The sequence below is a fragment of the Emiliania huxleyi genome, assembly GCF_000372725.1.
Source record: "Emiliania huxleyi CCMP1516 chromosome Unknown EMIHUscaffold_12, whole genome shotgun sequence".
NCBI lineage: Eukaryota > Haptophyta > Isochrysidales > Noelaerhabdaceae > Emiliania > Emiliania huxleyi.
This window is the reverse complement of record NW_005201392.1, coordinates 798,788-817,538: the sequence shown is the minus strand read 5'-3', so window position 1 is coordinate 817,538 and position 18,751 is coordinate 798,788. Positions and strand designations below refer to the sequence as shown.

General features: G+C 66.1%; 8 protein-coding genes across 8 annotated transcripts in view; 4 read left to right on the top strand and 4 right to left on the bottom strand.

The window, feature by feature from the left end:
• EMIHUDRAFT_98033 (hypothetical protein) overlaps positions 1-944 on the bottom strand; it is a gene marked incomplete at both ends in the record, with an annotated part of 3,005 nt that extends 2,061 nt beyond the window's left edge. The window contains 3 exons of the mRNA XM_005790520.1: positions 107-388; positions 636-727; positions 893-944. Of these exons, the coding sequence (XP_005790577.1) occupies positions 107-388; positions 636-727; positions 893-944 (426 nt within the window). The remainder of the gene's footprint in view (positions 1-106; positions 389-635; positions 728-892) is intronic.
• Positions 945-1,966: 1,022 nt separating this feature from the next.
• On the top strand, positions 1,967-2,904 carry RPL30 (putative ribosomal protein L30). Its single transcript, XM_005790519.1, has 3 exons — positions 1,967-2,007; positions 2,163-2,274; positions 2,501-2,904. Exons 1-3 carry the CDS (start codon positions 1,981-1,983, stop codon positions 2,713-2,715), a joined length of 354 nt encoding a protein of 117 aa, XP_005790576.1. The 5' UTR covers positions 1,967-1,980; the 3' UTR covers positions 2,716-2,904.
• Positions 2,905-3,504: 600 nt separating this feature from the next.
• EMIHUDRAFT_200633 (hypothetical protein) lies at positions 3,505-4,356 on the bottom strand (the record flags this gene model as incomplete). Its single annotated transcript, XM_005790518.1, has 2 exons — positions 3,505-3,867; positions 4,351-4,356. The coding sequence occupies 2 exons, from the start codon at positions 4,354-4,356 to the stop codon at positions 3,505-3,507; spliced, it is 369 nt and encodes a 122-aa protein (XP_005790575.1).
• A 1,335-nt stretch (positions 4,357-5,691) lies between these two features.
• EMIHUDRAFT_449013 (hypothetical protein) lies at positions 5,692-8,011 on the top strand (the record flags this gene model as incomplete). The annotated part of the gene is made up of 9 exons (XM_005790517.1): positions 5,692-5,873; positions 6,107-6,172; positions 6,262-6,371; positions 6,449-6,487; positions 6,797-6,871; positions 7,059-7,083; positions 7,349-7,379; positions 7,583-7,611; positions 7,684-8,011. Coding segments are annotated over exons 1-9 (831 nt in total), but the record flags the coding sequence as incomplete, so codon positions are not given.
• A 1,916-nt stretch (positions 8,012-9,927) lies between these two features.
• EMIHUDRAFT_200630 (hypothetical protein) lies at positions 9,928-10,190 on the bottom strand (the record flags this gene model as incomplete). The annotated part of the gene is made up of 2 exons (XM_005790516.1): positions 9,928-9,938; positions 10,019-10,190. The coding sequence occupies 2 exons, from the start codon at positions 10,188-10,190 to the stop codon at positions 9,928-9,930; spliced, it is 183 nt and encodes a 60-aa protein (XP_005790573.1).
• A 2,745-nt stretch (positions 10,191-12,935) lies between these two features.
• EMIHUDRAFT_200627 (hypothetical protein) lies at positions 12,936-13,637 on the top strand (the record flags this gene model as incomplete). The annotated part of the gene is made up of 1 exon (XM_005790515.1): positions 12,936-13,637. One exon carries the CDS (start codon positions 12,936-12,938, stop codon positions 13,635-13,637), a length of 702 nt encoding a protein of 233 aa, XP_005790572.1.
• A 2,856-nt stretch (positions 13,638-16,493) lies between these two features.
• On the top strand, positions 16,494-17,124 carry EMIHUDRAFT_433605 (hypothetical protein). Its single transcript, XM_005790514.1, has one exon. It carries the CDS (start codon positions 16,500-16,502, stop codon positions 16,992-16,994), a length of 495 nt encoding a protein of 164 aa, XP_005790571.1. The 5' UTR covers positions 16,494-16,499; the 3' UTR covers positions 16,995-17,124.
• Positions 17,125-17,440: 316 nt separating this feature from the next.
• Positions 17,441-18,274, bottom strand: EMIHUDRAFT_98027 (hypothetical protein; the record flags this gene model as incomplete). The annotated part of the gene is made up of 1 exon (XM_005790513.1): positions 17,441-18,274. One exon carries the CDS (start codon positions 18,272-18,274, stop codon positions 17,441-17,443), a length of 834 nt encoding a protein of 277 aa, XP_005790570.1.
• Between the last annotated feature and the right edge of the window lie 477 nt (positions 18,275-18,751).

Sequence of the window (18,751 nt, the reverse complement as noted above, 5' to 3'; positions counted from 1 at the left end):
CCGCCATTAGAGAGCCTGGCAGCCCGACGCCGCCCTTTGCCGCCCCTCCAACCCCGCGGGCGGGTCGTCCCTGAAGGTACTCCTCAACCGCCGGCAGGGCTCGCACGCGATCGAACCACTCGCCCAGCCGAGGCTCCCCATTCAGCGCGCCCGGCTCGATCGCGCGCGTGTTGTCGCAAACGTGCCAGATGGCGAAGTCGGAGTACATTGGCGCGGTGCCTCCGAAGAAGGCGCCGCCGCCGAGCTGCGACACAAAGTTGGCGCGCGCAGTGGGCCAATTTTGGAGGTAGATCTCCTTCGCCGCCCCAAAGTCTGCGCCGGCTGGGTCTAGAATATTGCAGAGCGGGTTGATGTTTGTCCCCGACGTCGGCTTGCCACTGCAGAGCTCCTGCGGAGTGGGCGTCGCTGGGGACGGTGCGGGCGAGGGATGGTTCCCAAACTGCGCGGTGCTAGGCAGCTGCGAGGGGACGGATAGGTGCCGGTGCCTGTGCGCCCTCGTAGATCATATCCTGCCTGGCGATGGCAGTCGGATCGTCAGGTAGCAGGCCGGCGAAGTGTGCGACCTGCGACCGAGCGTCCACTGAGGGCTGAGCTTCGTACCGCCTCTGCCTCATGGGCTACACGCGGAGAGACACCCAACGTGCGATCGCGGCACTCTGGGCGATGGTGGTGCCGTCCTCGAGCGTGATGATGGGGAGCTTATCGAATGGCTGACTGCTCTTGATCGCTGAAACGAGCAAACTCCAAACGCGTGAGATTAGTGCTACAGGGTCGTAGCCGAGCTCTCCGCACCTTTCCATGTCGCTACGGCGTTCGCGAGGCTACGGCTCTAGCGCGGAGGATCTGGCGGCGCAGGGCGCACGCAGAAACGGCTCGAGACGGGAAGGCGGACCTTCGTTTGAGACGCTCCGCAGACGCGAGTAGACGAAGATGCTCTCGGACATGCTCGGCGACGCCTCCGCCCGCGCGCAGGCCGGCAGCGTCGACGAGCGACAGCGACCGTCGCACAAGGCACCGTTGAAACCGTCAAGTCTTGTCTGTCGGTCGCTGCCCCCCGGGGGGGTGGGGGCAGGAAACGATTTGTTGGAGTTTCGCCACCAAGAGGTGCACAAACAACATACCTAAAGAGGTGCAAAAAAAATACCTCCAGTCGCGCCGATCGGCGAGCACACAGCGACAAGTGGGGCAGCAGCGAGTGGGCAGGCCTTTCCGGACTCTGCCGGCAGCTCGTGTCGGGAGCTCTGCCGGTCGAGGTGCTGCACAACAACGAGCGCTCGTGGAAGGACGCCCCCCCGCCGCTGCGAGAGAGCGCTCGCGACGAGCAGGCTCCGCTCATGGGCCCCGCTGCTTGCGCGGCCCACGCGGGCATTTTTGGGTGTGGAAGCAGGCCGTGGCGCGCACGCTCCGCAACTTGACGCGGTTGATGAGGCTGCGTGCGCTGAGGAGGCGTCGTGTTCCGAGTGCCGCGCCGACGGACTCCGTTTCGCCGTCGGCCAGCTCGTGGTGTGCCTCCCCTACGGCCGTGCTGGGGAGACTTTTTCGCGCGCTGGGGAGTGGAGCACTGGGCGGGTGACGCAGCTCCGACCGACCCACCTCGGGCAGCAGGCTGCGTACCAGGTGCTGCTTCGCCACGGCTCATATGTCTACCCTCCGGACGACAGCGAGTCTTGTGACTTGTCTCTTGTGTCCGAGTGTTGACGGTTGTCTGTTGAAACAAAGAAAACAGAGGCCGGAGCGTCTCCCGTGGTTTCTGTCCGCCCCGAAAATTTGCCCCGGCACGATCGTCTTGGTTGGCCCCTGGCCCCCATAACTCTTCAGCCCAATGTCTAAGTGTCGTGAGCCTCCTCTTGCCTCCTTTGTCTTCCGTCTCTGTAGGTAGGTAGGTAGGTAGAAAGGTGAAGAACAGCCAGGCTTCTCTGTCCTGTGGTGAAACAAAGAAAACAACGGCCGGAGCGTGCCGTGTGCCTCCTCTCGAGCAGCATGGCTCCCGCTGAGAAAGTCACCAAGGCGGACGCCCCAGCCCCCCCGCGACCCCCGCGGCCCCCGCGGCCCTTCCCCGCCGCTCCCGCCGCCCCCCGCCGAAGCGTGCCGTCCACACGGCGGCCGGCGCCTCTATGCGTGCAGCCCACAGTCGCCGAGCGCGCACCCCGCCGCCCCCGCAGAAGAAGAAGAACACGTCGGAGAACATCAACGCGCGCCTCGCGCTGGTGATGAAATCGGGCAAGGCGGTGCTGGGGTACAAGTCGACGATGAAGTCGCTGCGCCAGGGCAAGGGTGCGCCGCTGCCCCGCTCTTGCCCTCACGCGACGCCGATAGCCCTCGGGTGGGGAGACGCCGGCGCCCCCGACCTCCAATGCCCCCCCCCCCCCCCCAACACCCCACCCACCCACCGCCCGCCGCTGTCGCCGCCTGCCGACGCCCGACGGCGAACACTCCCGGCCACTGCGGTGCAAGGGTCCGAGCCTCGCCCCTACGCCCATCCTTCCCCCCCCGTCTGCAGCCAAGCTCGTCCTCATCGGCTCGAACTGCCCGCCCCTCCGCAAGTCGGAGATCGAGTACTATGCGATGCTCGCGAAGACGGGCGTGCACCACTACTCGGGCAACAACATTGCCCTTGGCACCGCCTGCGGAAAGATGTTCCGCTGCAGCGTCCTGTCCATCACCGATCCCGGCGACTCGGACATTGTCCGCTCCATTAACCCCGAGTCGGCGTAAGCGAGGGACCTGCCACGACGCACCCGAGGGTCGGCGCTAGCTGCGCCCCGTCTGGAGGGGGTCGCGCGTGCTTTCGCTGCCGCACGGCTCCCTGTGTCTGAGATGCCACTCGATGCGGAGACACACGCGAGCGCACTGGCTTTTGTCAGCCCAGCACCCCTTTTCTGAATAAAATTGATCAGGCAGTCCCCCCTCTATCTCTTCGAAAGCGGCAGAATGAGACGAGACGACTCGAGAGTCGTCAGTCGCGAGTGCGTGTCGAGGGCGCGCGGCGCCGTGGGGTCCACCTGGGCTGTGGGCTCTGGCAGTGTCGTCTGGGCCGCGGCGCCGGCCGCCGCGCAGTGCAGGCTGCAGCCAGTCGTCGAGCCAGCACGCAGCAGCAGCACCCCGCCACGAAGGTTCGTGCTTCGTGAGACTGAGAGTGAGCAGTGACGAATTTCCATTCACTTTTTCGGACGGATCTGAATTCATTTTCAGCATGAAACGTTTCGGCCGCCCCCGTTTGCGTTTCAGCTTTCACTGAGATTTGACAAGTTTTTTAATAACTTTTTCGTCGGTATTTCACGTGGGCACTGTTCTGGTTGACACGGCTCACGGGGGGGGGCGGGGGGGCGCGGGGACGCCATGTGCGTGTGGCGCGCCTCTGGCAGAGCGGCAGCGGCGGCGGGCAGAGCAAGCAATCCTCAATTGCCGGGAGCACTATGGACGACGAAACCGAAGACGGTTCGCCCAGGGCTGGTTTTTTGCGTTATGATCTCCGCAAATACCGACAACGCGCGGCCAAGGATATCATTCAACCTGACCTGGAGGCTGCGCCCGCTGCCACTCTCGAATCATCCTGCGCAGAATGTGACTGGGGAAGAGACCTGTGTTGCCAAGCTCTTCGCCCGTCATCGGGCTGGTCGACTTGGTCGCGAGCCAGCGCTCGATCGCATACCGCTCATACGCGTGCCCATCGGCCGCCATCACCGGGTCGCTCATGATCTCGGTCGTGATAGGGCAGACGAAGTCGGTCGGCGGCTCCTTCTCCCCCGGCGGCTCTGGCGGCTTCTCCACCGCCGCCCGCCTCCCCTCCTCCAGCCTCGCGCTCTCCTCGAGCGCCGCCGCCAACTCCTCCTCCTCCTCCGCCGCCAGCGTTGCCTCATCCGCGACCTCGGGCTCCCGCGACGGCCCAGCGCCGCCCCCGCCGCCCTTCTCTCCCCGCGGCTCTGGCGGCTTCTCCACCGCCGCCCGCCTCCCCTCCTCCAGCCTCGCGCTCTCCTCGAGCGCCGCCGCCAACTCCTCCTCCTCCTCCACCACCAGCGTTGCCTCATCCGCGACCTCGGGCTCCCGCGACGGCCCAGCGCCGCCCCCGCCGCCCTTCCCCTTCCTCTTCTTCTTCTTCTTCCCCTTCTTCCCCTCCTTGGCGCGCTGCTCCGCCTCCTTCTCCGCCTCTTCCTCCGCCAGCAGCGCCCTCGCATTGAGTTCTCTCTGTTCTTTGTTGTTCGCATTGAGTCGCATGCGCTGCGCTTCTGAAGGAGCACGCTCCAGGAGCCTCAAGTAGTCCTCGTACTCGGCTCGTGTAGGGAATGGGCTCTCGATGAAGGACGCTGCCGCAATAGCCTCCATCGGGCTCTCAGTAGAGGACTGCATTACCCTCATGCGGAGGTAGAACCCTGTCACGGACGGCCGGAGGTCCACTCAACCGAATCCCTCAGCCGAAATCCGTAAAACTTATAATCAGACTCCGAATAAATAAAGCTACGGACGAGTTCCAGGAGAGATGGGCGACGCATGAACACAGTACACAGAGGCACAGTGCGCACCCTGCCCCGCTCGCAGGGCGGCATCACACAGGTGGTGTGTGTGTGTGTGACTCCTCGGGTTTCTGGGGAAGACGCTTGACAGAGGTGCAAAACAAAACAACTCTCTCTCTCAGAGGTGACAAAACAACTCTAACACTCACACGTCATTTGGGGCCTGGAGCCCTGTTCACGCGCGCGCGAGACGTGCAGACAGGGTTGCCAGGTGAGAGCGAATGGCGCGGTTCACGCCTCGCACAACAGAGAGAGAGATGCGCTCTGCATGGTGGGACATAAAAGAAAGCGAGTACTTGGGCGAGTAGGCCGTGCGGTCGACGCTGCCGCGCGCGGCTTTGCGCGCGAGGCGGCGCAGCTTGAGAACGGCGGTGGGCGAGAAGCCGCCGCCGAACGTCTCGTGGAGCAGCAGGTTGAAGTTGTTGCGCTTGACAAAGATCGCTGGTATTGCTAAAAATCTCTCAGAGGTGTGCTAGTCGCTACTAGTATTCTCCGACAATTCCGACACGTCTGACGGGCAGTTCGGGCTCGAGCGAGAGCCGCGGTCGCGGTCGCGGCCACCGCGTGGGGCCTGGCTAGGGCTGCCGGGCGTGATCCGGAGCGCGTAAAGAAAGAATCCGGAGAAAGAAAGAAAGAAAGAAAACAGACAATCCAAGGGAGGGATGGGAGGACGGCACGCCGCCACCACACAGGGATTTTAAGGAGAGGTGTGTGGTGCGCTAGCCGTCGCCCACCCTAGGGAGTCTGCCTCTTCCTATCTCTCTTCGCAGTCTCTCGCCGATTCTCGCTGCAACCTTCATGCGACATGCCACCTCGCGGTCGTCCCACTCTCGTCGTTCTCTCCCTTCCTTGTCATTTCCTCCTCTGTCGCGTCGTTCTCTTCTGCCTCGTCCTGTGACGCCGCCGCCTGCCGGTCCCTTGTTCTCGCGGCTTCTTTCGCCTTTCGGCGCAACTCCGTCCTCCTCGCGGCGTATCCTGGCCCCTCGAGTCTATCGAGCTCCCCTCGCGCAAGGACCACATTTCTGACTCCCACTCCGATCATTTGTCTACAGGTCATGTTGTTACTCAGGTCCACTCTCTCTTCGAACACTCGTGCCTCTACGGATGATGCCGCCTTTCCGTCCCCTTCGGCGAGGGCATTATTTCTTTTTTTGTTCACCCATTATCCCTAGCTTTGTGGCCGCCTAGTGCACACTCCCCGGGTGCCGCGCGGCCTAATCTCACACTAGCGCAATGTCCCGCGTCTATATCGGCAACCTGGACCCGCACGTGGGCCAGGATGAGCTCATGCATGCCTGCAGCAAGTTTGCGATGCCGGCATCAGTGTGGATCGCTCGCAACCCGGGCGGGTTTGCCTTCGTGGTGCGCTGAGGGCCGTTTCCTCGCCGCCAGTCCCGCCATCTCGCCGCCGCCGCCGCCACCACACCGCCGCCACCACTGCGAGCGCAACGCCCGGGTCCCTCGCCGCCAGTGTCGCGACTGCCGCGACCGCCGCCACTTCTCGCCACCACTGCTGCGCCACTATCGCCGCCGGGTCGTCGCTGCGCGCCCGCCTCTCGCCCACCTCGTCGCCGCTCCGTCACGTCCGCGCGCAGGAGTTTTCCGACACGCGTGCGGCAGAGGTGGTCGTGGCGGGAATGCAAGACGCGCTCCTCGGCCAGCTGCCCTAGATGCGGAAATAACAGGCTGAGTATTCAAACTGGCACTCGAGCCGGATTGCTGACGTTGGTGCGCGGATGACGCAGGCCAGCAGCGTGTCAAGGCCGAGCTCGCGAAAAACAAGGGCAAGAACGCGGCGCCGGCGGGCAACTCTGCAGCTCTCTCTCTTGCCGCTCCTGTTGACGCGCCGCGCTCGCAGCGGCACCGCGCCGTCCTCCGCAGCTTGTGCAGGACATGTCCGGAACATGTCCAGGACGCCTCTGTGACATGTCCCTTAGGCACCGCGCCGTCCTCCGCAACTTGCCTCCGGCGTACGAGTGCGAGACACGGCCTCCCCGTTCCTCACTGCCCCCTGCTGCCTCACCCCCAAGCAGCGGCACCCGCCCGCCGGGGTACCCGCCCGCCGGGGTACCCGCCCGCCGGGGTACCCGCCCGCCGGGGTACCCGCCCGCCGGGGTACCCGCCCGCCGGGGTACCCGCCCGCCGGGGTACCCGCCCGCCGGGGTACCCGTCTGCCGGGGTACCCGCCCGCCGGGAGCATCCTTGCCGCTCTGGCGCCAGAGAATTCTTTTTTCTCAATCCAGGGTGCCTTCCGAGACGCCGTCCCCGCCTCGGGCCATGCGCAGGTGGAGGACGCTTCGTGACGAGATGAGAAAGATCGGGGACATCATCTATTCGGACATCGACGTGAACGGACACGGGTGCCTCGCCTCCTCCCGTCTTCCCGCCCTCCCCTCCCTCCCCTCCCTCCCTCCCCTCCCTCCCTTCCCTCCCTCCCCGCCCTCCCCGCCCTCCCCGCCCTCCCCTCCCTCCCCGCCCTCCCCTCCCCCGCTACCTACTCGCCGGCCTCTCCATCTCTGACACTGTTCGCCCGCACCCCACCCTCAGCATCGTCGAGTTCGCTTCCCGCGAGGCTGCGTTTCCTAGACACTTCCGATAGACACTTCCGACACGCTTTCGACACTATCGAGACGCGCAAAGCGACCCGCGAGTCCTCCCAACCCCGCCCCACTTGGCCCCACAACACACAGGCACACACAGGCACGCCAGGCACACACAGGCACACACAGGGACACACAGGCACACACAGGCACGCCACACACGCCAGGCAGGGACACACCGGCCACCCTCCCTCCCTCCCTCCCCCCCTCCCTCCCCCCCTCCCTCCCTCCCCACAGGACCTCGACTTTGCTGTCCCTCGCCTGAACGGCCCCCGCCTAGATGAGCAGATGCTCTCGAGCCGCTGGCCGCCGGGCCCGCACTGGACGCCCGCACGGCATCCGCTCCAGCGCCTGTGGAAGCAGAGCTGTGCGGCTCACTCCCGGGAGAGCGCACCAGTACACACTGGCCCCCGCCTGGAGGCGGCCGTGCACGACACCGGCCTTGTCTCGACCCCCCCCCCCCCCCCCCAGGCTCCACCCTCGACGGCCACATCATCGAGGTGGCCCCCCCTGGCGGCACAGCAAGCCCGCCTCTCGGCTGCAAGTGCAGCGACGTGGCGGATGCGGAGTAGGTCTTTGTGGAGGCAGAGGGTCCTTCCACCCCTCCCGCCGCGCCTCCCGCCGCCGGCCCGCCGCGCGGCGAGCAGCGCGGCGAGCAGGCTGGCGGCGAGCAGGCTGGCGGCGCGGCGGCGGCGCGGCGGGAGAGCGACGGCGGGGGGCGCGGGGTAACTGTGCGGACCACGCCGCCGCCCGAGGCCCACGCCCTCCCGCCTCACCTGCCGAATGGCAGCCGCGACATTGGAAGCACGCGGGCCAGACACGACGAGTACGACCGCGCCAGCAGCTACGACCGCGCCAGCAGCTACGACCGCGGCAGCAGCTACGACCGCGGCAGCAGCTACGATCGCGGCAGCTACGAGCGCGGCAGCTATGACCGCGGCAGCTATGACCGCGGCAGCTACGAGCGCGGCAACTTCGAGCGCGCTGCGAGCTATCGTGGCGGCTATGACCGTGGCGGCTATGAGCGCGGTAGCTACGACCGCGCTGCGAGCTATGAGCGTGGTGCAAGCTCCGATCGGGGGCACCCGCGTTTCGGCGGAAGCGCGGAGCGTGGGCGGCGGGAGGCGCCGCCTGGCGGCTATGAGCGTCCGTCGCCTTCGGCCCCGCCACCGAGCGGTCCGTCCCGCCGTCCTTTGGCCGACGGTGGAAGGGCGAGGGGCGGCCAGCCTCCTTCGCACGCGCCTTCGCACGACTGCGGGGACCGCAGAGGCGTGTGCCGCCCCGCTCTCAACTCCGCCCACCGCTCCACGCCTCTGCTCTCGCCTCAGCCTGCCGCTAGCTTGCCACTAGCCTGCCTGCGCCCCTCCGCTGCTCCTAGCTGCTCCTTGCTGCGCCGCGCTGCTGACGCGTCTCCCCGACGCAGGCATCAAGCGCTCCGCCGAGTCGGGAGAGCGGGACTGCAGCCGTGCCAAAAGCTCGAGCTCGGGCGGCAGCGGCGACGGCGGTGGCGGTGGCGGTGGCGGCGGTCGCGATAACGGCTGTGCGTCGTTTGGCCACCAGCAGCTGGCGGCGCCCACGGCGTACAATTCGCTTCAAGCTGCCCTGTACGATGGGCGAGGTGCCGACCCGCCGCCGGCAGAGGCGACGAGCGGCCAGTCCACCCCCTCGGTCTCCACGCCTCCACCCTTTGTGATGCACACCTCTCCTCTACCAGGCGACGAGCGGTCCACCGGCCGACGCGCCTCCCAGTGTGCCTCCGCCGGGCGCAGTCTTGCCAGGCGGGAGCCGCCACATCGGAAGCGCGCGGACGGGACAAGGCGACGGGCACCGAGCCCCCCCCCCCCCCCACACACCCACCCACCCCCACCCCCACCCGCCCGCCACCACCTCCCACCTCCCAACACCTCCACATGCAAAACACCAACCGATCGACCCCCTGTGCGTGGTTGGGCAGGGGCGGCCGAGCGACCGCCCGCCGATCGGCGGTCCGACGAGCGCCGCTTCGGCGACCGCAACCACGAGGAGCGCTTGCGCAGGTACGGCGACGGGAGCGGCGCCGACCGGGACCGACACTCGTCCGATTGGCAGAGCGGCCGGCACGGAGAGCGAGAGCGAGACTCGGACCGTGCGCACGAGCAGCGCCGGTCGCCTCCGCCGGCAAGAGAGCGCCGGCTGGGACGTGATCGGCAAGAGAGCGAGTACCTTGGAGATCGCCGCGGCGGCCGGTACGACCGCGACCGCTAGCGCGCTAGCCTGAGCCTCATCCCAGGGGGGAAAGCGCGGGCGCGGGGCAACCATGAACGCACTTACGCAGGCAGCATGCCTGTTCGCCCTGACGTGCGTCGCGGAGAGTTTTGGTGAACGAGGGGTCGACCGAGGGGGGGGGGGGTGTTCGACTAGCACAGACACTACGATTGAAAGCCGCGCGAATTCACATTGTGACACAAAATACACAAAGGTCATTATCGTGAAGACGATCCGTGGCGTCAGCACCCCGTGCACCACAAAAAAAACGACCCACCCCAGGGCGGTGAACCAGCAACCACACCGCTCGACACTAGACACCACTCTCGACACACCCCTCCCTCGACGACACGTCTCTATCCCTGGACACCGGCTTGACACGTTGACACACGCGACACGGGGGCGGTTGGGGGCGCGGTTGGTGTCGCCGCTGTGATGTTGTCCGAGCTTCTCTGTCTTGCCAGCAACATCAGCGTTCATGACTATGAATGACGACTATGAAAGAAAAGAGGAGGCCACCGGCCAAAAGCGCATGTCTTGAAGGTCCGATACTGGAAGCCGATATAGGCACCTTACACAACGCCTCCTTTGAATCCTGGACTTGCTCGGACGTACGAAACTGCGACCTGCAAGGAGCCGCTGAAAATCGGCAGGACCTCTCACATCGCACATCCATCGTGAGCTGCCAGCCCAGGCCCTGCCACGCCACGCCGTCTGCCACTGACCGCCACTGCGCGCCCTTCTCCGCCAGCGCGCGCCTCGCCTCCCACTGTCCCTGCCACGCCGCGTCGTCTGCCTTGTCTGCCACCATGCCGCATGCGCCCTCCGTCACCATCGATCGCGCCTGCCTCACCGTGTCTCTCACTGTCTCCGCAGGATCTAACCATGCCGGTCTTCTCAAAGCTGATGCTGATCGCCGTCGGCGCTGGGGTCGCAAATGCTCTGCCCATCATCGTACCTGACGGGCAGGAGAACCGTGTGGTCGATCTCGACTCCTCGGCGGGCGTTGCTCTGCCTGCCTGCCCGAGCACGTGCAGCACCTGTCCCGACGCGCAGTTCGAAGAAGGGAAGTGCTGCTACAACATCCACAACGACGTCTGCAGCGGTGACAACGAAGAGCAGTGCATCGGCCCTAACCTTGCCGTGTGCAGCATGGAGCACGGACCCGAACCGCCCCATTGCATTCCGAAGTTGGGAACGTGCAACATCGAGGGCGACGAGTGCTGCCCCGGACTTGAAAAGAACTACCAAATCTCGTCCTCGTGCTACTGCATGGAGCCCTCACCCTCGCCCTCGCCCTCGCCTTCCCCATCGGTGGAGCTCTGCGAGGGCAACATTGAGCCATTCAACCAGCTCACCTCTGCTTGGAAGCCATTGGAGGACGGCGAGGTGCACAACAACTGCCAGGTGCCAACTCCCAACCCATCGACATACCAACAGTGCTCCGGCGATCCCACCTCAATCGTGCTAGCAAAGGGCGATCAACCAGCGTGCGAGGCGGTGAGGAGCTGCGATTTCCCGCTCAAGGAACTCGTTTCGATCGAGGCGGACATTGCGATCGACGACTGCGATGAAACGTGGGTTGCCCCGCTGTGGATCACCCCGACCCCGCCAAATTGGTGCGACAACAGGGGGTCCGAACCAATTTGCAATCAAGGCGCGTCTGGCGAGATTGATTTCGTCGAAACGTGCATGAACGGCGGCAAAAACACTGTGGCGACTAGCCTCGGAGAAAACACCTGTGCCCCGAACCAGCACGGCGACTCGATTTGCTTTCAACAGCAGTACCCGGCGACGGGCATGCAGCTCCACTACACGCTCACTGTCGATCAAACTCTCGGCAGCAGCGGCAAGGCCACGATGGGTGTGTGCGATCAGACATCGAAGGGCACGTGTGAGGAGTACGTGTCCTCCACAACGTACAGCGACTGGTACAGCACAGTCGGATGCGTGCAGGGTGAGTGCAAGTTCCAGCTCCGGAGCGACATCTGGGCAGCTGTCCCTGGGCAATACGGCCCGGGGGGTTGTCCGTCAAAGTCGACGGCACAGTCATGCACCGTCTCAGCAAGGAACATCAGGGTCAAGCTCAGCAATGACCCACCCGATGGCTGCGGAGCCATGTTTGAGAGAGCCTAGGCACCCGACAAAAGCTGTCGCAGGACACGCTCTCTCGCCCTGTTCATTGGTGCACATAGTGAGTGTGCAATTACGTAAGAGCTCCATTTTTAGCTACTGCGTTGAGTGAGTTTACACACTTGTGTATGTGATAAAACAGAGAAGTAAAAAGTACATGCCGTGCGGCTCTCTCTCAACGAGTCCTCAAGTGCGATCAACTCACACAAGGCAATCTCCGACCGTCGGCATCGCTCAACGCTTTCCTTACACCCGTACCCGCGACCCGTCCTGTCCCTTCTATCTGGTAGAGCGGATACCGTGTAGATGTATGTAGGGAGAGTAGGAGTCTCAAAGAACAGAGAAGGCCGGGAGCGCGTAGTGGTTTTTGTGGCTGTGCCTCTCGCCTCTCGTCTGACTGTGGCGAGAGGGGTAGGAGCTATGCACTCAGTACGAAAAGAACACGTGCTATAGCAGAGGTGGATGATCTCCTCCCTGAGGGGCAGCGGTGAACCACACGCCACACCGCTCGACACCTAGACACCACACTCTCGGGTCGTCACACCCGGCGCTAAATGTTACGACGCACCGCAGCAGGCGGTCTGCACACACCGCGCGCATGCTTCTAGGCATAACTTAAACCATATATTAGTACCGTTTCCTCAACAGCCACCCTCATCGTGACCGTCGCCACCCTCGCCGCCGTCTCGCCGCCGCCGCCGCCGTCGCCATCATGGGCCTCGCTGCCGAGACGGTGCTGTTGCATCTGACTCAACTCTCCCAGCCCACCCCCCTGGCTCCTATGCCGACGTGTCCCGCGTGCTCCCCCGTCCGCCGATGTCTCTGCTGCCGCCCGGCGGAGCTCTGCAGCGCGGGCCCTCCTCGCCGCCTTCGCTGCCGCTGCATCGCTGTCGGCTCGTCATGTCTGTCTACGGTCATTGGGGGCTGCCGTCGCTGTTCTCTCTCTCTCTCTCCCGGGGTCAGCTCCAACCTGCCGTGTCGGGACGTCGCCCCCCCCCCCCCCCCCTTCCGCGCTGAACTGCATGCTGGTTGCTGCGATTCTCGCCGTTTCCCAGGAGCCAGGTGCGTGTGTCTAATCGTAAATAAATAATTTACATACATAAAAACAGTCCACCCGCTCGGCGGGTGCTCTCGCGTCGGTGTGTGCGGGTGTGCGCCGGCACTATACGGCGGTGGGGCCTGTGCGCTGTGGGGGGCGTCGCCTCAGCTCCGGGCCTAGGCCGGCCTGGGCTCGCTCTCGATCCGCGCGCTCTCCGAGGCGAACTGATAGTGATACGTGAACGAAAAACCGCCGCGGCCGGAATAACTGGCGTTTTTGTTTTTTAGTTAAAATGTCAAAAAAAGAAAACTCCCTCAACTTCCTGCGCGGCCGGCTCCTGAGTCCCGACCCCTCCTCGGCCGGCTCCTGAGTCCCGACCCCTCCTCGGCCGGCCCTGACTTCGTCCACATGCTGCAGGAGGGCAGCATTGCCCGGTTGGCTGGGCTGCAATCTCAGCCGCTCCTCAACGGCGTCACGGTGAAAGTGGTCAAGTACCAGAGTCTGAAGCAGCGATATGTCGTGACATTCCCCGGCGGCGAGCGCGGGCGAGCGACGTTCAAGCCAGAGAACCTGCTCCCGCTTAACAGCATTGTGCCGGCCAGAGTGGAGGTTTCTATCGGCGCCTCCATCGACCTCACGGAGGACTTGCCCAGAGTGGACGCTTCTGTCGGCGCCTCCATCGACCTCACGGAGGACTCGCCGCAGCCGCCGCCCTCCTTTTGCCAGCTTCGCGACCACGCGACCGAACCGGAGCGGCCGTGGGCGATTTCGTTTCGCGAGATGATCGAGCCGGCCGAGTCTGTGACGCACGTGCTGCTGTCGTCGTTTGGGCACGCTCGCAGCCAGCTGGACGAGCTGCGGCGGAGGCTCGAGGCCACCTGCCCGCGCCTCGAGGAGGTCCTCCTCGTGTCTGACTGGCGCAACACGGACGGCGTCGGCGCCAGCAGGGACGGCCCAGTCGGCGCGAGCGAAGGCTTCGCCAACAACCCGCACTACGTGGCGTGCCCGGCGGCGAGCGAGGACGGCAAGACCGCCTTTCGCGTGCGGTGCGCCGTCCTCTACCCGCCCCTCGCAGGCGACGAGCCGGAGCGCGCGCCCGCCAAGGCGTGAGGAGTTGCTACTCACTCCTACCTGCACATGACCAGACCGACGCGTCTTCGCCCCCCGCTGCTGCAGGGCCGTGCCAAGCACTCGATCCAGCACACCAAGTTGCTGCTCGTGCGGCACGCGCAGGTGATTGATTCATTCACTCAGTGAATTCAGTCATCGATCAGTGAATTCGTTCGCTTGTGCAGGCCGCGAGCGGGGCGGCTGAGGGCGGCGTCGCAGGGGCACACCTCCGCACGCACATCATGTCGTGCAACATCGACAACATCCTCTCGGAGAGGGGAAGCGTAGGCGAGGTCACCGTCGCCCCCCCCCCCCCCTCCCCCTCCTCCCCACCATCATCAGCCTGTCCCGCCCGCCCGAAAGGCGACGTCGTCTGGCGCTCACCGCCCCTCGACCTCCTCCACACACCCCGGCCCGACCTCGTCCTACCCTGCTCCGCCGTTGGCTGGCGCTTCGGCTCCGTGCTGCACAAGTGCTTGCGTGCGATGGCGGAGCCGGCGGTGGAGGCGCTGCACCGAGAGGGGGACGGGGCGGCGGCGGCGCGGCTGCTCGACTGGGCGGACATGCTCGCCACGTGCGCGCCGCCCTCCCACTCTCCGCAGCACTGCCGAGATCACACGCGATCACCCGAGAGCAGCCGAGAGCAGCCGAGAGCAGCCGAGAGCAGCCGAGAGCAGCTGAGATCACCGCCCCTCCCTCAGCCACCTTCCTCTCTCGGACTCTTCCCGCAACTTTCCTGCTTAGGTACGACCTCTCCCTCGTCCCGCCCGGCGTCCTCCTCGTCCTCTCGATGCCCGGCATGCACCCGCTCCGCCGCACCGTCGGTGGCAGCGGCGGCGGCAGTAGCGGGGGCGGCGGCGGGGGCAGTGGCGGCGGCGACAGCGGCGGCAGGGGCGGCGGCGACAGCGGCGGCTGCGGCGGCAGCAGCGGCAGCAGCGGCGGCGGGGGCAGCGGCGGCGGGGGCGGCGGGGGCAGTGGCGGCGGCGACCGCGGCGGAGGCGGCGGCCGCCTCGGCCGGCTCGGCGGCCGGCTGATGTGCTGGGAGTACGACGAGGCCATGGCGGGCAATTTGGCCTCGCTCGTCGCCGCGTGCCGCGGTGCCTACCAGTTAGGGGTGGGGCCGTACAGGCTGGAGAACGACCCTCTGGTTGCGCCGGGCGGCGGTCCTCGCGCTCTGTTCGAGATCGAGGCGGAGGACGCCAACGCCTATGACGCAAACGCATTCAGGGTCCGGTGGCGCCCAAGCCAGGGCGGCGCCGGAGGGCCGGCCTGCGGCGTGGGCCCTAAATATATCGGCCGGCTCGCGCGGCGCGACGCGGCGGGGCTGCGCGAGCTGTGGGCGGCAGGAGAGGTCCGGGTCGCCGTCCGCGTCGAGGTTGTCTTCCGGGAGCGGCAGGCCACGACGGGAGTGGGCAGTGCCGTGCAGCCGCAACTGCCGCTGGAGAAGGGGAGGGTCGAGCTGCCATCCGTGCTGCAGGGCGCGTCTGTCTATGTCGACCTCTCCGTCAGCCGGAAGCACCGCGAGCCCGGAGCGTCGGGTGTGCCGACCAGCGCGTGGCTCGACCTTGCCGCCGCGCTGCGCTGCAACTTCGGCGTCGGCCGCTTGCGCGAGGTGCTGAGGGCCAGCGGGCCATGGCCACTCGCAGAGCGAGTTGCGTTCGTGTCCTACTCTGCATCGCTCGGGCACTCCCCCTCTTTCTTCCACTCCTTCGCGTCGGCGGTCGACGACACGGTGCCGCCACACTTCCACCCCTCGCCCCTCGCCCCTCGCCCCTCGCCCCTCACCCCTCACCCCTCGCCCCTCACCCCTCGCCCCTCACCCCTCGCCCCTCACCCCTCGCCCCTCGCTCAAGGTCGACATTGACAGCTGGAGCCGCGGGCAGCTCGTCGCCGCGCTCGAGGCACGAGGGGTGCCTCTTCCGGCTGGCGGCCACAAAGAGCCTCCTGTACACGCCTTGCGCGACGTGCTGCGGCCGACGCTCGGCGCTTGCGTCAACGACGCGAGCGAGTGGCCGAAGGCTCGTTGCGTCGAGGCGGTGCGGGCGCACGGTCTGCCCATGCCCGAGGGAGCGGAGAAGCCGCCCACGGCGAATGAGCTCAAGGAAACGCTGCGGCCGGCGGTGCAGCCAGGCGCGTGCACGCCGACGCTCGTGCTGCCCACAGGCCACGCACAGCCCCGATCGGGAGGACATTGAGATCACTCGAGAGCACCCGAGATTGCACCGAGCTTAGGCCACGCGGCCGGCGCGCTGATGAACAACGCCAAAGCGTTTAAGGCGTTCACGGCGCTGCATGCCACTCGCGTCGCAGCCGGCGCGCCGCCGTTGCTCGCCGACCTCGACATCGGGCGAGGCCGCGGCGTCCATCGGCGGGTCGCCGAGGAGAGGGTGGCTGTGCAGGGGCCGGCGCTTTTGCGGGGCGTGTTTTGTGACATGCCCGGCGGCGTGTCCTGTAGGAGAAGTCGACAGCGCCCAGCCTCGCCCGACGCGTGACTCGCGCTCACTCCAAAATCGTCGTGGCGCTCTATCGCAAGGAGCGCTCCACCAGCGCCGCCACCTCCGCAAACTCCTCCTCACCGCCGCAACCGTCTTTCGGCTGGGCGTACGTGGGGTCCCACAACTTCTCTCCCACTGCTTGGGGCGACCCGTCGCGGCCGAGCGCGGGCGATGCCGAGATGATTCAGATGTCGAGCTGGGAGATCGGCGTGGTTCTGACGGTCCCGCGCGGCACGGCACGCGAGGAGGCACGCTAGCAGCGATCCACCCTGGCCATGCAACGCCAGCAGCCACGCCACGCGTGCACCGATTGCGGTAGGCGCGCCTCAGCATGTCCTTCGACAGCTGGCCGCTGCCCTTCGACGCCATGGAGCCCCACGCTTACGCGGAGGAGGAGGTGGAGGCGGCGGAGGACTCGTTTGCGATGCTGGAGGCGGCGGTGGCGCGGATGCAGGGCGACCCCGACTGGGAGGACAAGATCCCGCCGGACGTGCGCCAAAGACGCTGGGCACGGACAGAGGCGGCACAGCAGGAGACGGAGCTCGAGGAGATGGAGGAGATGCTGGTGGAGGCGGCTAAGCAGTTCTCGACGGGTGCGGGTGTGCAAGGCTTGCTGGGTGGCCGCGGCGACGAGGGCGAGGCATCCCACGGTGGAGATTTGGCGCGGCGGGAAGATCAGCAGCTGGCCACGGCCTTGCGAGCGTCGCTGGCAGAGAGCGAGGAGGAGGCGATCGCACGTGCGGTCCGCGACTCCCTCATGGATGGCGCGGCGGGGGCGCGGCCAGTTGGAGAGCGCAAGCGGCCTCTGGCGACGGAAGAGACGCGGGAGAGGAGGCTGCGTCACTTTCAGTCTTTGCTTTAGTTCTGTCACGCACAAATACGCCGTATAGCTGTTAGCCTCTGTTAGTGTTACACGGCTCTTACTGGAGGGAGAGGGAGGGAGGGAGAGAGAGAGAGAGAGAATGCAATACCAAAGGCAAACCTACACTCGTATGCACTACGTACACTCACCCGCATCGCGCAAAAAAAAGTCGTTGGGGCCTGGGGTGGTGCGGTGGGTGTGCCAAGCGGCATCCGTGCCCCAAGCGGCGAGTGATCACAAGGCGCGCGGGGCGCTGCTACTCATGCCCGCCCTCCAGGGTTCGCGACCCGTTCACTTTCACATGTAAAAATCTTTCATGTGAATTCACATACATGAACGATCTCTCCCCTGTCGCGTCTTGTGAGGATCGGGTTAGCCGATACTGTTACTGTGTAATACGGGCGACCTCGTGTCCGCGACGGGTCGGTCGCGCGTCTCTCATGAAGTCATGTGATCTCACGTGTTGCTGACCTGTGTTTCGTGTGCCTGGTCTCGCATATCCGGTTCACCTCGGCGTCGCTCAGCGAGAAGTCGGGCGGCTGGCACGCTCTGCCGCGTGCGCTCGGCGCGATCCTCGTGAAGACCAGAACGTTTCGCTGCAGGAACCAAAGCGACGCCGCGCGGCGGAGGCGCTGCGTGTGATTCGCGTCGACCTTAAACCCACGGGACGCCATCTGCGCCACCACGTAGCCCTGCGGCCGCGTGTTGACGTGGCCGATGCCGGGCTGGCCGGGGAAGGCCCACGAGAGGACGACGCCGCAGTGGGCGTTGTCGGCCGTGTTGTTCAGGAAGACCGACTCGAGGAACGACGGGATGTGCTCGCCCGTCTCCAGCGTCATCACCCAGTCGGCCGCAGACCGCATGGGCTGCGTCAGGTCGGCGCGCGTGACCACGCCGCCCGACAGCTCGTTCACCTTTTCGGCGCCGTCGATCGCGGCCAGCACGTGGACGCCACAGTGCGCCAGCATGAGCGAGTAGCAGCCGAGGCCGGCGCCGAGCTCGACGAGCGTGTGCCGGTGCGCGACCGCCGCGATCGCCCTCGCGAGTCCCAGATCGAGCAGGTACGGCTTGCCCGGGTCCAGCTTCCAGCCGCCAGTCTGCCCGACCGACTCGACGCCGGACCGGGTCTTCGCGGGCGGCGTCGTGCAGCCGTGGAGGTGGCCGGGCGTGCAGTCCATCATGTCTGGCGGGCGGAAGCCCCTGCCGTAGGTCATGCAGCGCGGCGCGACGGCGCCGCTCTCGAGCGCCGCATGCGGCACCACCGGGTTGCGCACGCTCATGTCGGTGGCGTCACCTCGAGTTGACGATCGTCGGCGCCCACGCGAGCGTGGTCGCCTCGCCCGTCGCCACCTCCACCGCCGGACAGGTCGCAACGCTTGCTCGTTCACCGTTGCCACGTGTCTCAACAAGGAGAGAGCCTGGATTCGACACTTCAGCCTGGTATAGTATCATTGTATGCAAGATCATACCCCAGGGCTATACCCTGATACCCTCTTGAGAGGACCCGCATTGGGCCCCTAGAGGATAGGCTGATACCCTGGTGGGTTACCCTTCACACCGGACACGACCCCCCTCTTCACACCTCTTCGCGCGCTGCGCGCGCGCCAAGACAGACAACGCGCTCGAATGAGCGTCGCGCAGGAGGGAGGCGAGCGCACCACTAAGCAATGCGCTGGGCGAGGAGGGCGCTAATGGCGGCCGTCGTCGCATTCGACGGGCCCGCTGCCGCAGCCGGTGCGGCTGCAGCCGCGGGAGGG